Source organism: Tauraco erythrolophus, chromosome 3 (assembly GCF_009769465.1).
Source record: "Tauraco erythrolophus isolate bTauEry1 chromosome 3, bTauEry1.pri, whole genome shotgun sequence".
Classification (NCBI taxonomy): Eukaryota; Metazoa; Chordata; class Aves; order Musophagiformes; family Musophagidae; genus Tauraco; species Tauraco erythrolophus.
Genome location: NC_141467.1, coordinates 62,084,876 through 62,100,226, shown reverse-complemented (window position 1 = coordinate 62,100,226; position 15,351 = coordinate 62,084,876). Strand labels below are relative to the sequence as shown.

At 39.8% G+C, this 15,351-nt stretch overlaps 1 protein-coding gene across 1 annotated transcript; it reads left to right on the top strand.

The window, feature by feature from the left end:
* The first annotated feature begins 515 nt into the window (after positions 1-515).
* Positions 516-10,202, top strand: LOC104371018 (short chain dehydrogenase/reductase family 16C member 5). Its single transcript, XM_009982450.2, has 6 exons — positions 516-842; positions 6,286-6,417; positions 7,419-7,518; positions 8,614-8,758; positions 9,336-9,461; positions 10,000-10,202. Exons 1-6 carry the CDS (start codon positions 522-524, stop codon positions 10,091-10,093), a joined length of 918 nt encoding a protein of 305 aa, XP_009980752.1. The 5' UTR covers positions 516-521; the 3' UTR covers positions 10,094-10,202.
* Positions 10,203-15,351: the final 5,149 nt, after the last annotated feature.

The window sequence follows — 15,351 nt, the reverse complement described above, 5'->3', positions numbered from 1 at the left end:
ATGGTCCTAAAAGGAGAATTTTTCCTGACCTAAAGTACTAGCTTGTGGGCACTAAAGTTGTTTGATCAAGCCTTAAGTTTTGATTTGCAATTGCCATGCGTTTCTGCTTAAGATGATCTAGGGGCAGCTATCGCTTTCTTTATTATAGTTTTTGAGTCCACGTTCTGTCAGGGCAGAGAAGGAAACCCATGATGTGAGGAGTGAGGAAAGTGGTGCTAAAGCAGATGAGGGCAGGCGTTTCCTGCCTCTGCCAAATGGTAAATCAGTTGTGCTGTGTTCTGGAGGAGAGTAGGAGCAACCTGGAGATGGTACAGAAACGGGACAAATGGGTCAGATGTGCAGATCTAAGCCTATGTATTTTTTTGAAACAACACTTGAAAGCAGACTGGAGAAAATATTTAGAATGGACCTTAAAATGCTTTTCAATGTTGAAATATTGATGTTAGCATTTTCTCTCTTTATGGTTTATTCTATCTAGTAAACTTTTTCTTTTATCAGGTATCTGAAGAAATAGCCTTAAGATGAACTTCTTCCTGGAAACACTCCAAGCCATTGGATTTTCTGCTTATTACTCACTGGAGTCACTACTGTTCTTGATTGTGCCCAGACGAAAGAAGAATGTTAGTGGTGAAATAGTGTTAATAACAGGAGCGGGAAGTGGGCTTGGAAGATTCTTGTCTTTAAAGTTTGCCAGCCTTGGAGCCACAGTGGTTCTCTGGGACATTAATCAAGAGGGGCTCAAGGAAACAAGTAGACTGGCCAGAGAAAATGGAGCAGAGAGAGTACACTGTTACACCTGCGACTGTAGCAAAAGGCAGGAGATCTACAGAGTAGCTGATCAGGTAAAGTACCTTATTTGTGGCTTTGACACTATTCTAAAATGAGCATGTGCACATGTGTATGATGCATGAGGAGTTTTAGTGACTTCAAAGAAAGGGATTATAGTTAATTCATTCAGAATGTATTGCGCATGCTACTTATTTCAAGAATACTGTTGTGGTTTTTTTTTTAGAGTGGACTTGTGTACCTCTGTTCCTTTAAAAATAAAGAGCTGGTTCTCTTCTTCAGTAGCTAATTTCAACTGGGTAGCTTCTCATTCATTCAATTACAGAGCAAGCACTTACTGGTGAAGTGCAGAAAATCAATTTATTGAAGCTAAAGCAGTATTTCAAGTACTAGCAGTCTTTTAACAAAAGTAAATCCTAAAGACCATACATGGTAAAAAGGATTAACTGCTTAGGCAATTTCCAAATAATTCCATGGCTGTGAATAGGTTTTTTGCAAACTCAATTTATCAGAACTAATAAATGTATCTTGAAGTTTGAAATATTTCTTACTTTCCTTTCTGAAGAGCTTTGTAAATATAGCATGTTGTTAGATATTTTAGGCAGACTAGTAGAATTGCCAAAAGCTAAAATTGCTTAACAGTTTCCATTATAACAACCTGTTCTTGTTTGCTTAAAATGTTGCTAAACTTAACTGTTGGACTAGAAAGTTTCCACAGTGAATGTTTGCCTGAGGATGAATACTTAAAAAAAAAAATTCAGCTGTCTTCAGGAACATCTGTTGGTGCTGTTTAAGAAGCTCTAGCCTTCTGTGTTTTTCTATCTGTGCAAAAAATGACTGGAACAAGCTTTCTGGTAAGTGAAGCTCGTGCATGGCTTTCAGCTTGTTAGAGGCTAGTACTATTGGTTTTGTGTTCTGGTAACGCTGATCTCTCTGGGTCCCCCTTGCAGCTCCGTTATTCCAGCTGAGCTGCAAGTTTGCTGTCCCTGCAGAGCAGTCGCATATGTCTCACTGCAGGCCTGTAACTGTGCTTTCTGCTGAACTGGGAGGAGTGGCGGAGGAGGAGGGAGTATTGTAGTGTGAAGGATGCTGGAATGAAGAAGATGGAAACTAACCTTCAGTTTTGAGGACACAAGGGCTAGCACTTCAGTCCCATGGACAAAAGTAGTAGCAAAGCCTTTCTGGACAGATACAAAAAGAAGAGGGTGTACATACATGTGTGACACAGGTCAGGGATGATAAAAACAGAGGTAGACAGGAGTGAAGTGGTAAGAGGGTCTCGGTGCATGATTCCTCATTGATAATCTTCTGTAAGTAGCTTGCTAAAAGCTGTTCCAAGAATACGCCTCCTGCTGATCCACATAGAAGAAAATATGCTACTACTGTTATTTCAGAAATGCCATGTCCTGCTGACAACTTTTCCATCTTATTACTGACAAAAAACTTCAGCATTAGTTGGTGCTTGGTGCCGCTGTTTACTCAATGCCATGTAGTAGGCTTTGGCTTATGGTGTGCATCTCAGCAAGATGAGGTAGTGCAGTTCCAGGTTTGTTTTCTCCCTCCTGGTCATGCAGCTTCTTACAATGACTGGAGTTTAGCAAGATACAGTGAACTAAATTCATGCAGGCAGGGCAGGACATGGTTGAAAACTTTGTGCCCAGTAAAACAACCTCAAAGCTGTAAGGAAATGTACATGAACCTTAAATACCTGCTTCTAGTACTTCATCACACACACGAAGACAAGGAAAAAGTCACTTCGATAGGAAGAAAACCAGAAAACCTTCTGCATGTGGTGTCCTTGTTCCTTTTGTGTACCAACAGGATGAAGGACAGCTTTTGGCTATCAAGAGCTGTAGCTTAAAATTTATTTCTAATATCCCTGTTGCAGAAGTACCCAGCATCAAAAGGAACATGGCCTTCTCTGACCTACCCCTCCTTCCCTCGAGTTCAGCAAAACTTTAAGAATCTAGGGCTTTGAAAGAGAGAAGTAACTATGATGTGTTTTTTTATCCTCCTACTTCTGAGGAAACAAGCCTTTTCCTCATTATCATGCTGCAAAATTGTATCTGGGCTTGCATTTACTTGCAGGATCTGTGTTGCATGGTACTTTTATTTGCTTATCCACTGTTTGCTCTTGCTTGTTAGTCAAGATGACAGTCTGCAGCCAGTTTTCCACTTTTCTGAGAATCTTCTTTTCTGTGCAGAGGTGCAACAGTAGAAGCATGTTTCCTGATGGTATTTCATGCTGCCTATGAAACATTGAGTGCGTTCTTCCACCTCTTGTAGGCAATTACAGAAGGGTTCATGGCTCTTAGAAAGTAGACACTTCAGGATGCTGTTTGGGAATCATGGGAATTGCTCACTACTGAACTTCAATATAAAAGCATATGAAAAAGGTGCTCAACCAGATCAGCTGTTGGCATAATGCTTGCCTTACCTAGGCCTAAAACAAACACCTGGAACACACTTTCCTGCACTGCACAAATGGAGAGGTTTAGAGCTCTGGGAAGTTGACATTATCTTCCCCCCTCCCCTTAATACCTAAGGAAAAGGCTTGGTAAGGGTCTTCTGTACTTGACCTCAAAGCAGAGTTTGAAGCCTGGGCTGAGTGTCTTGGCTGTGTCATACATGGAGTATAGCTGAGAGGGGAAAGGAATTAAAAAGGGCAATTTGCTGAGGAAAGAGCTGACACATCTAGTTAGTAAGGAAGCAGTGTGAACAGAGGTATTGTAAAGTTGCACAGAGAGGTGGTGGATGCTCCATCCCTGGAGACGTTCAAGGCCAGGTTGGACAAGGCCCTGAGCAACCTGATCTAGTTGGAGATATCCCTGTTCCTTGCAGGGGGGTTGGACTAGATGACCTTTGAAGGTCCCTTCCAGCCCTAACCATTCTATGATTCTATGAAAGTTGGAATGATTTGTCTGGGTAGCAAGAAGGCACTTAAATCTGCTTTGAATTCCATCCAAAGTGTGAGTGTATTTTGGAAGACAGAGTAGAGACAGGTGGTAAAGGAAGAGGTTGTTCTGGTGTTTACCATTAGCTAGAAGTGAGATGATCAAGGTTCTGTTCTTATTTCCTTTCTATCTAACCTGAATCACCGTTATAAACTGTACATACCACATCCCCCACCTCTGTCCATGTTTGTTCACGCAACTGAAGCATAACCACTTATTCAGGTATTTGTTATTTGCCCTGAAGGGTAGGTTTGAGGTAGTGGGCCAGGCTTCCAGAATTGCTGGATCATCTGACACAAGGCAGTATTAAAGCATCATTTACTAATGATTACAGTTATGTCTCTGAATGCATACTATTTTTAACTTGTGATGAGAGGTATCATACTCAGGTTGGTGACTAGAACCACTTATCTAAGGCTGCCTATGGAGATCATGTGGTGTTGCTTCAGGAATATTTAAATTGTTACATGATAACTTTTTGAGAGGGGAATAGACAGACAAGAATGTGTGAGCAGTGACTGAGGTGGAGAGGGGCTGGTGCTGATGAACGTACTATAAAAGCTGCTCTGTATAATCCTACCAAGGCTGCTTTCTGTTTCTTAAACCTTTACTTAGTTAACAAACATGGACAAGATTCAAATAAGTTAAAGGATGATGAGGAAGTTAAGCTAGGATAAAGGATAGGTGGTAAATTACCCTTTAATTCTTTACTGTTGTACAGGCTAGCCTACCTGGTCTGCTTGTGCTTTCTTCAGGCACCTAGAAAAGGAAATGCCATTAAGAAATGAGGTTCTGTGACCTGCAACTGTGTGGCAAGATGGCATAAAACCAGCTGGTTTCTTAAAGCTACTGATCAGCACATGTTTAGAACTTGACCTGGAAATCGCAAATTAAACAACAGAGTACCCATTTCATCTCTTCCAGATAGTTCAGATTAATGAACTGTACTTCAAATACTGCATTAAATATTTCCATTTTTCCTTTTGAGAGCCGGCATGGTATCTTGATATCAGCTGGCCTGTAGTTGTTCTCTCAAGTGAGTCTGTTCATCAAAGTTCTCAGTCTGGAGCTAAAATGAGAACTATACTTCCTCTTACTGAACTAAATATCTAGATGTTATTCTTTAGCCAACTTATTTTCTGGGAATCATCTTACAAGGATTCTGGTACAGTGTTACAACTGAAGCAAATGCACTAGAAACAAGCTTCTGCACTGTGATCCCTGGAAGCTCCTAAGGCTTTTCCCTTCTGTGAATGCACGTCCTAAAGTCTTCTTTAAACCCTACAGCTTTTGTTTAGTTTTCATAACAAACTACTACCCTTCCTACAGTTTTCTTATTTCTTGCATTGTCCTGAGAACTAATATTAATGAAGACATGATGTTCTTTCAGGCTATCTTCATGAGAAATAAACTTTAAAAAAAACAAAACCACAAACCTTTTTGTTTGGTAAGATAAACTTTTAAGTTCTTGACCTGTAAAGTTGCTTGATGTAGTCAAGATACTTGAAAAAATAAAAAGGTTGTAAGGAGGAAATTAATTTTTACAGGTGGTCCTTCTCACTGCCTATGCATACAAGGAATACTTCTTATCAAAAGTGACTGTTTACCCATTCTAATTCCAACATACTGAGGGCAGAAAACTCCATCTGCTCTTCCTGAAAGCTGTAGGGAAGTCTGGTTTAATGTATGTGCTGTGGAATGCAAGTAGAGCTACCACTAGTTAAAAACTACTATGTAATACGTGTCAGTGTTTAACAGTCACAGTCAGAAGTGGAGCATGTGACAAACAGCATGAAGAATCCTGAAATAGCTGAAATATTAAGATGGTACTAAGTAGCCACAGCCCTGTGCGGTGGGAGAGATGAATCCTTGGACTGTTGGGATGTAGGCAGTTAATGCTACCCACAGGGAATCACGTTTTCCTTTTTGTTGTCAAAAGACTCAAGTTCTGTGCAAGCTGGCTTCAACCTTCAAGCCATGCAGCAGCACTGCTTCTGTGTTTGAGTTGCTCTGTGGAAAGCACGAGAATTTGAGTATAATGCAAGGAACCTCACAAGTGAAAGTTTAGATATTGCAGCCCTCACGTAGATTTGATGTATCTCATTGCAGTGAACTCGCCTGAGGATCTACATGCTGTGCCGCACTGTGTGGTGTGGAAGTGGCCCTACAAACAGCATTGCTCATTGGTTTTTAAGATGGGTTTGCTGTATTTAGTGTAGTGAAATACTTGTTGTGTTAGTTAAGCTCTCTGCAATAGAGACTTATCTGGAACAGTTGCAGCAAGAGCCAGAGGTGCTGAAAGCAGAAGCCTGTGTGGAGTTGTTGGGCTCCACACCTCCAAAGAAGGGTTGGTTGTAAGCTCAGCTCTGAAAAGGCATCAGGTAAGAATGTGCAAGAACCTCTGAGGTGTTTGGATCTGTAACATGCATAGTAAGTTCAACTTAGTTGAAATGTGTAGGGTTTCTATTTCTTATGTCTTCATATACAAAACTTGGAAAGCATGTTTTGTATTTATTGCATAATATCTTGAGGCTTTTTGTTTTAGGTTAAAAAAGAAGTTGGCGACGTTAGCATCCTAGTCAACAATGCGGGTGTTGTAATTGGGAAGAGGCTTACTGATATTCCAGATTCACTTGTGGAAAAAACCATGGAAGTGAACGTAATGGCACACTTCTGGGTAATACCTGCCCTTTGCATAAACATACTTAAAGCATTTTTTTAACATGTTTTCATTGTTAATTTTGCATTTTGGAACTGAGGAAAATATGCAAGGATATATTGCTCCTTGTAAGTTCAATCAGAAATTACACATGAAATTACTTTCTATATCTGGGAGTCTAAAATAGAAAAAGGGTGGAAGAATGGGTCCTTTGGGAACTTCTGGGATAGGTAGGTGGAAGCAAAACTGCTTCATATTTAGAAAGGCTCTTAAGAACTGAACTTTACTATCTGCTAAATTTCTGAAGCTAGTCTTGTGTTATAATCCCTCGATATTAATTGACATGAAGCAGGCCCAGCCTGCTAAAAGTTGCTGCTCTAGTAAGAGCCTATTAGTGTTCTAGTTGATTTGTGGTTATGATAGTTTCAGTAGGAAGTACCACATACATGTTCAGATAATGCTCTTAATAAGCGGGGCTTTTGTCCAAAATGAGTAACTTAATGTGCTTTTGCTTCCTTCCAGGGAAGGCAGGTCATCTATACAGTGTTCCTATCATAAAGAATTGCAAAGAGGATATTAAAACATGCTTCAGTTTCTTCATAAATTAATCACAAAGATTAAATGAATTTAATAGAAGGAAGACATGAAACATAATTTTTTTGCCATTTTACAAAGCTTGCAGTGAACACTTAATGCTAATTTGAAACATTGCAGTGCTGAGTTATAGGCTGAAAGAAACTTAACAACTAGCTGAAGCTATATCTAACTTTTAGCAAGTTACTGTCTGTCTGTAGAGTTGAGGAAAAAGCAGTACTGGTGGGGCCTGCCAAGTCCCAGCTTAGTTGCTGAAGGTTAGAGTTCAAACAACAAACCCCCTTTCCCCCCTGCCCCCTTTCATAATGGAAGAGAGGGAAGCTTATTTAAAATAAAGGAAGAATTTATTTAAAAACACCACCTTCAAAATACGATAGCACGTAGCTTAGTAAAATGTTTCATTGCAACTCTGGCTTACATTGCAGACTTGTAAAGCCTTCCTCCCAGCAATGATTGCCCGCAACCATGGACACTTGGTTACTATTGCAAGTGCAGCAGCACTGACTGGAACCAGTCATCTTGCAGGTAGTGTGTAACTGTCTAAATGAACATTATCTTTGAAGTTTGATTTAAACTCTGCAGTCAGTACTCATGAAAAAATCCTAATTTTGTGTATGTGTCTTTGCATATAGGTATACTTTCAAACCAGCTGACCTTAAATAGACCATTCCTTTCAAAAGAGTTTTCCAGAAGCTCAGCAGTGCTGTGAAACAGGTTTTTCTGCCAAGGCAGTTAGAGGATCTAGGAGCCACATAGAACTGTGTAAACTGAGAACTTCAATGTTGTTGAAGTTAACCTGTAGATATTTGGTGGGGAAGAGGCCACTACTTTTTTTTTTTTGCAAGCATGTTCTCAGCTAAGCAGAGTCTTATACAGGTTTCCCTAACTCACAGAACTACTAAAATCCAGATGTGGTGCAGAGATGTGATATCTCATTTTGCATTCTCTGTCTCTCAGCCGTTTATTCAAGAAGACCCATACAGTGATGGAAAGAAAGTGCTGAGATGAGGGCAAATTCAGAAGGCATTTCTGGAAAACGTATGCAAAGAGGAAGGAAAATGAAATAAGGTGACATAGCAGTAAAAGAAATCTAGCTTCAAGGCAGTGATAATGAAGACAAATTGAGTTTCAAGTTGAAACCACATTAGAGAGTCTTGAAAGCTTGAATTTGATGGATAAGAAGCTAGTGCATGGATTCAAAGATAGTCTGATGTGAAAAGATAATTTCATTTGCTATTGTTCAGTAGAGAGTGGAAAGGTGATAGCAAGGATGTGATGAGAAACCCTGTCTAGAACAACAATTAACTTAGAAGAGGGAAAGCAAAGGAGTGAATTGCATCAAAGGCAAATTTTATTAGTAACCTAATCCTGAAAACGGTTCCTACTCTGTTGTAAAGTATTAAAAAAAAATCCATAAAACACAACAAAACCCAAAACCAAACACAAACCTGTGGCTAGTCAGTTTACTTACTAGAGCATAGTTTTGTCCCTGTTCTCTGTCAAAAACTGTTACTGCTCCTGTGTACATGTTCAGTGGTAGGACTCACTAAACCTGTTTAGTAAAGTTTAATTAGTAAATTAAAATGTTTAACTGCAATTAATGTTTTGTTTATTTTACAGATTACTGTGCGAGTAAATTTGCAGCATATGGTTTTGCAGAGTCAGTTAATTTCGAGATGAAAAATCTGGGAAAGACTGGTGTTAAAACCACAATTGTGTGTCCTTTCATGATAAACACAGGCATGTTTGATGGCTGCAAAACCAAGTGAGTAAACTTTTGTGAGGTTTTTATGCAACTTGCATGTTTAGCGTTTTATCTACTCCTGTTTTCTTTGTGAAAATCATGAGCTAGGCTTTTCTCTGCTTGTGTTATTTTTTAGGACCTCAGATGAGCATTAACAGTGCCATCCAGTGACTGGGCAACCCAAATGGCAAAACCCTCAGTACTTTACTATCTGTTTAAGCCAAAATGTGAAATGTAATTGGTGTCCTTTCCTCTGCAGAAGTCAAATGCTCCAGTTATCTTCTCTGGTTTCTAAACCCTTGTTACCTCCTGAAATCAGTGGCATAGCTTTGCTTGTACAATGTCAGATTTAGGAGCTGAGAAAAGCCTAGTGTGTCTTAACATGAGGACTGTGTGGATTTGTCTTATAAGAGATCACGCAAAGGGAGAATAACAATGGCTGCTCACTCTCTAACATAATGAAGGTTCTGTAGTTCATAGGATTTGTGGTTTTTATTTCTTCTTTTAGTTGAATTACTGTAAAATAGAGACTAATATTGAGTAAAATGTGAATCCAAATACTATTTTGTATTATAGCAAGAAATGTCGTCTTTTCCAGGTGGCCAAGGCTGCTTCCCGTTATGGAGCCAGAGTATGTGGCTGAGAAGATAGTCACTGCTATTCGGCAGAACGAAGAAGTAGTGCTGATACCACGAATAATTTATCTTTTATTCATTTTGAAAGTGTAAGTTATGCCTTTCCTTCTTTTCCTGTCTCTTTTCTGTCCAGGGATGTTTTGACTATGTTTTTGACTAAAAGTGCAGGCCAGGCTTCTACTTGTTGGTGTGAATTTTCATTCTGTTCTGCATGTTTCTAGACTTTTCTTTTTCCATTTCTAGGAGTTCAGTCTACTCTTGGACAACAGAACAATGACAGAAATACCTAACTGTGGCTTGCTGACTCCATTGGGGTGCAGTTTTACTGTGGGTTGTAGAGACTGGGTCTGTTCCTCAGTGACTGCATATCTGGTGTCTTGCCCAGCATTAAGGCTCTTCTGAGTCTGTTGCAAGCCAGGTTGGGAGATTGATCTGTCTAATAGCTCAGGCTGCCAAATGAGTGTAATAGGTATTTTTGAGAGGACCAGTGGTACTCTGTTCTAGAGATTCTGTACTGTCTTTGCCAGTGTTAGCCAGGTAAAACTAATTCTTTCATAAAACTGCATGACTCTTCTGATGTCCGTCTTGTTTTGTTGTTTTCTCTTGTTCAACTCCCCTACCTTACAGTATCCTGCCAGTGAAAGCAACTCATCAGCTTGCACACTATTTTGGACACTTCCATGTCATGGATGGCTTTGTAGGTCGAGCGAAGGAGGACTGAAAAAGCGCAAAATTCAGAGACCAGCGGCCCTGAAGTGGACCTTCTTAAAGGTGGTGGGAAAGGTCTGCTTTTCTAGCAGCTGTGAACTTAAGGTGCCTCACTTATTAGTAACAATTTTTAAGGATACTGCTTTTTAATTGGCCCTTAATCAACAGCTTTTACTCAAGCTATTTTTTTAATTCAGTGAACTGTTTTCTTTTCACCTCATGATGGAAATACATTAATTGAAATTAGTTCTTTTGGTTATGTCTCTTACAAAGCTTTAAATATGATCCTGCATCACAAACTAATGATCGGCAACTTTTGGGGACCAAGGGACCAAGAAACCACATATATTTGGCAGGGAGCCAGGAAAGCCTCTGGCAGACCTGACTTCTTGCTGCTGTTCACTGAACTGTGAGGAGGGGCTGTACTGCTGGTGCCATTACCATTCCCTGGTAAGCTGAGGAATTCAAGAGCTTCCTGAAACAACAGATTTGAATTTATACAAATGGAAGCTTTGTGAAATGAAGGTGTGTGCTGTGTTTGTACAAAACCAATGAAATATATTAATTTTTGCAGGTGGTGATCTCTGGGCTCACAGATGACTATAGATGTTGGCACAGGGAGGGGGAAGGATGTAAATCATGTATTTGTGCTGCTAATCTACTTTTTGTCTAATTTATTTTAAAAGCTAATACTATGGCTGAACTTTGTAGTAGAAGTCTTTGTATCTTCTAAGTGCAATGTTTTTAAGAACAATTTTAAGTTTTCATCTCTTAAGCAGAATAAACTTGTAGTTCTAAAGCTTTATACTGCCAGTCTAGGTGGGTGTCAAACATCTTGCCAAGTAAGAGAATGAGATACTAAAAGCAAAGGTATTACACTGTATAAGCAGGGCTTTTCTTGGGATTGTTTCAGAAAGGAATGATGCTAATAGAACTGGAGTGAATGGGATCATTACAGCCATAGCATGAGTAACAGCATTGTTTTGCTTCTCTGAATTTGGTGGCAGGTTGCCTTGTGTCTAGAGACTTGTTTTACTTTCTGTTTACTCTTAGGATTATCCATTTATTTTCGACATGTGCTGAGGAGGCCTTGCCCTTTTTGACAATGGTCACTTAGAAAACCGAAAGCTCCCTCGACTTTTGGTAAATTCAAAACAAGAAAAAGGAAGATTGCACCTTAAATGTATGTCACTTATGCACAAGGTAGCTAAGCTCACCTCATGTCACAGTCCTCTACTGACAATTGCTAACACCTGCAAACTAAAACGCGTTAGCATGCCATTAATTGAAGGATGGTATGGAGAAAAGGGTGATCTATTTAATGTGTGTTTTGTTGTGGGTTTTCTTCCATGATGGCCTAGAAACTACCTTCATTTCCCTTGTCTATACCATGAGTGAGGTTTACCAGTGGAGAAAGGTTTACATAGAACTACTTTACTACTGATGAGCAATGCCTGTTGTGTTTCTTTTCCATGTGAGTTCATATTTCTGTGGTAGCAGAGATCTTGCTATTCTCTAATGCTTCAAAACAGAGAGAATATAATTTTTCTTGGCACTAACTTGATCCTCTGAACAAAGACTGAGGAGGAAAAACAACAACCAAAAAAAGCAGCTATCACCTTAATTACTTTATGAATGTGGAAATCATACCCAAGAGCAATATGCAGCTGCTTGGAAACTGGTCTTCATGGTGGTCTGATCTCATTTCAGTAAGGAACCAAGCAGATACCTCTTTTCTGGTAACTTTTCTAGGGCCAGTTGATCTTCTGAGGACACCTACGTGGACTGCATGTTTTGCTAAGCAGCTGTCCAAAACCATAGGCTTTGTAAAATTAGTCTTTTAACAAAATAACTTAGCTTCTCTGACTGAGTTGTTCTTTGCTGTGACAGTCAGGAGAGACAGGTTTGGATCCACTTCTATCAGATATTCCAGGAGAATACAGAACAACTGTTTCTCCAGTGAGACTTAGGGTTGTTGATGCTTCAGCAGGTGGGGGAGCATTACAGGCAGTGGCTTTTCTGTACTCTGTGTATAACACTCTCTGTAGTCCTAGGTGTCTTCAGCTTGACAGATCTTTACTCTGCTTGCTAAAGCCACCAAGCTCACAGCCTGAAGTTGTGCAGATAGCATATACCTGAGGAAAACATAGCTTTGTCTAGGGAAGAGGGGTGGGGAAAAAAAACCTGCACAGCTTCTTCCCTTGCACTCAGCAGTATTCACACTAGGAATAAGAGTATCCTCATGATATGGGGACAGATATATACTAGAAAAGGGTATGACCAACTCATAGGCTGTATGCCAAGGTGCCTTGCAGTGTTGGGTGTGCTGGGTAGTTACTGCCTGATCAAAACAGACCTTGATTATTGGTATAGCTGTGTTGAGAGATGTCACATTTACCTAAGGTGGTGAATAACTACATCTACCTAAGGAAATACCATTCTGCAGGACTTGTATTGGAATGGTCTTCCATACTCCCTGCCTGGGAGGGAAGAACTATAGAAAAGACCCATGGGAGGTAGAGTCCTAAGACAGGGTATGGCATATCTGACACTTTCCCCTGTCCATGTCTTGAGGTCCAGAGGCAGCATCCCTTGCTATGGCACAGAAAGAAGAATTGACAGAGCCAGAACATTAGCAGCAGCAACACCCCTGTCAGCAGATGCAGCCAACAGCAAAACAAAGACGTTCTTGCTGAACAAGTTTTGTCTCTTGTGAGTGAAGGAGCAACATGCCCCCTTCCTGAGGCAGACAGGAAGGCTTCCAATCCACCTTCTTTTCAAAGTCTTTTTAACTAGTTTTTGCAATTTGGTATGCCATAGCAGGCTCGAGCTTTACATCTGAGACCATGTAGTGACTTGCCTGTGCAATGCTTTCCCTCTTGGATTAATTAATCTCTTTAAAAATAGCAGGCATTTTATGGAGTGGCACCCTAACTGCTTTTTTTTATTCACCCAGCCACAAGGCTAGCCTTTTTGCCATTATTTTTTTAGAACATGACCCAGAAATAACATATTTTTCACATCTGAAGGAAGAGCTGTGTAGTGGTTTATCCCAGCTGGCAACTAAAAGCCACACAGCCACTTGCTCATTCACCCTCTGGGGAAGAGAGTTAAAGAGGAAAAGGGAAGGAGACTCATGGGTTGAGATAAGAACAATTTAATAATAATAATATAAAATTAAAAAATAATATAAAATTAAAAGTAATAATGATAATATATACAAACAAGTTATTGCTCACCACCTCATGACCAATGCCTGTCCTGTCTTGGGAAGTGATCCCAAAACAGGTAAATCCCAACACCACAATCCTGGAGAATCAAGAGGCCCAGAGAGAGAGAGTCCCAGAAGAGCAAGAGCACTTCTTGGTCAACCCGTATCTATATACTGGGCATAATGTTGCATGATATGGAATATTCCATTGGCCAGTTTGGCGCTCAATCCTAAATCTGAGTTCAAATCATAACAGGAGTTGTGGGCCCTTTGTCCTGGCCATGCTCCCCCACAGCCTGTTGTGCTCCTGCACACTGGCAAGAACACAGCAGCTGAAAACTCCTTCAAGTCTCACCATCAACTACAAACATCAGTGCGTTATCAACATTCTTCTCATAGTGAATCCCAGACTAAATTCAAAACACAGAGCCCTTCTAGCTGCTAAAAAGAGAAGCTAACTCTGTCCCAGTCAAAACCAGGACAAGCTGTTGCATTGTTTCCACTATGGAGGCCTGTGCTGTGTTCTCTTGTATACATATGCTTGTTGTCTTACTGTATTAACAGCAGACAAAGCTGCAAAGACATAGCATGAATAACTATTCATGTTCTCCACCTGAGTTAGAGGTTGGCTTGGATTTTTTTTTCTTTTTAATAGTGTTCTTTTAATATCCAAAAGGAACACTGAAAGTAAACATAGATAAAGGGAACAAGCTAGGAGAGATGTTCAGGGATCACACCATTTCTTGGCTGAGGATTTTGGGGGAGATCTAATAGAATAAATTATGCCCTTACAAACCAAATATGAATTCTCTTAACTATTTTGAAGCACCTGATCTAGCCCCTTTGAAATCCAGGAAATCACCCTGAAGAAAACTACGATGTCTGTTGTTACATTCCTGCGTGTAAACCATTAGAGCTTCTAATGGTGGTGACTAATGAAGTTCTGCATTTTTTAGGGCTTCGCTCCAATATATTCCATGAATTCTGTTTTGGAAGACACCCTTTGCTACAGGACTGGTTTCTAGATTTTTATACACCTATGAATATTTTTAAAGAACATTTTAACATCAATAGATCTATAGTCTTTAAACTGTAAAACAAACATAACCTAAATGAAGAATGACTTGAGATGAAGAAGGGGCTCAGAAAAGGTAGTAGTTAAAATATTCTCTTGCAGAGACTATTTGAGGTCACAGTGTGCTGAAAAGTTGTGTTTGCTCCTAACTGGGGAAGTACCTACCCTTCTTGCCCCACTGTGTAAGAAAGCAAGATGCTTTGACTTTTTTGGGGATACATTGATAATATCTGCTCATCAGGGGCAAGATAGTCCTGCATCTAACTTTCATCAACCAAACATTCATGGCACTGTATCAGTAATGACTTACTAGCACTTCAAGATTTCTGGAAATTCCTTGGCTCTCATCCTGTTACCACTCCCAAGTTGGACTGTAAGGATACTTGCGTGGAAAATGTTAAGAACCTTTGTATTTTGTCTGTGTAGAGGAAGGACTGCTATAAATTGACTGCTGTTATTTTAGAGCCTTTTAAAGAAGACAAGAAAAATGGACTGATTGTAAATGGAGTATAATCCCTTAAGAAATAAGACCCCTCTTAACAAAAGCAATTATCTTCTGAGAAAAAAAAAAAAACCTGTAAACTTACATACACATACATTATGTGTATAACTTTAGAATAAAGTTAATAGAATGGTAAATAGCTTTACAAGTCTAGACACTTCCAACACTAAAATGGCTGATGGATTGAAAATGAACTGAGGTAGAAAGACAAAAAAAGGCAAATCGCTGTCAGTACAATGCTGATATTTGTTTGGCTCTAAGATTGGTGTGTGCTGTCATGCAACTAAGTGCCCAGTTTAGCAGTGGCTTTCCAGTGAGGCTGGACTGGTATTAAGAGTATGCAGTATTACATGCCACTTAGAGATGTATGCATACCCTTGCATTTGTTCTTTCTGCAGGTATTTGGGTATCTGCATTCTGCATGTGGTGATGTTTTAGCCTATTACCTCTGCGTGTAAGAACCTCAAATAGCATCAGGTCCAA

Excerpts from the sequence above, each read along its gene's own strand:
- LOC104371018 (XM_009982450.2), top strand. The coding sequence starts at position 522 with ATGAACTTCTTCCTGGAAACACTCCAAGCCATTGGATTTTCTGCTTAT. Across the intron at positions 7,519-8,613 it reads TGGAACCAGTCATCTTGCAG|ATTACTGTGCGAGTAAATTT; the intron begins GTAGTGTGTAAC and ends TTTATTTTACAG. Across the intron at positions 8,759-9,335 it reads TTTGATGGCTGCAAAACCAA|GTGGCCAAGGCTGCTTCCCG; the intron begins GTGAGTAAACTT and ends CGTCTTTTCCAG.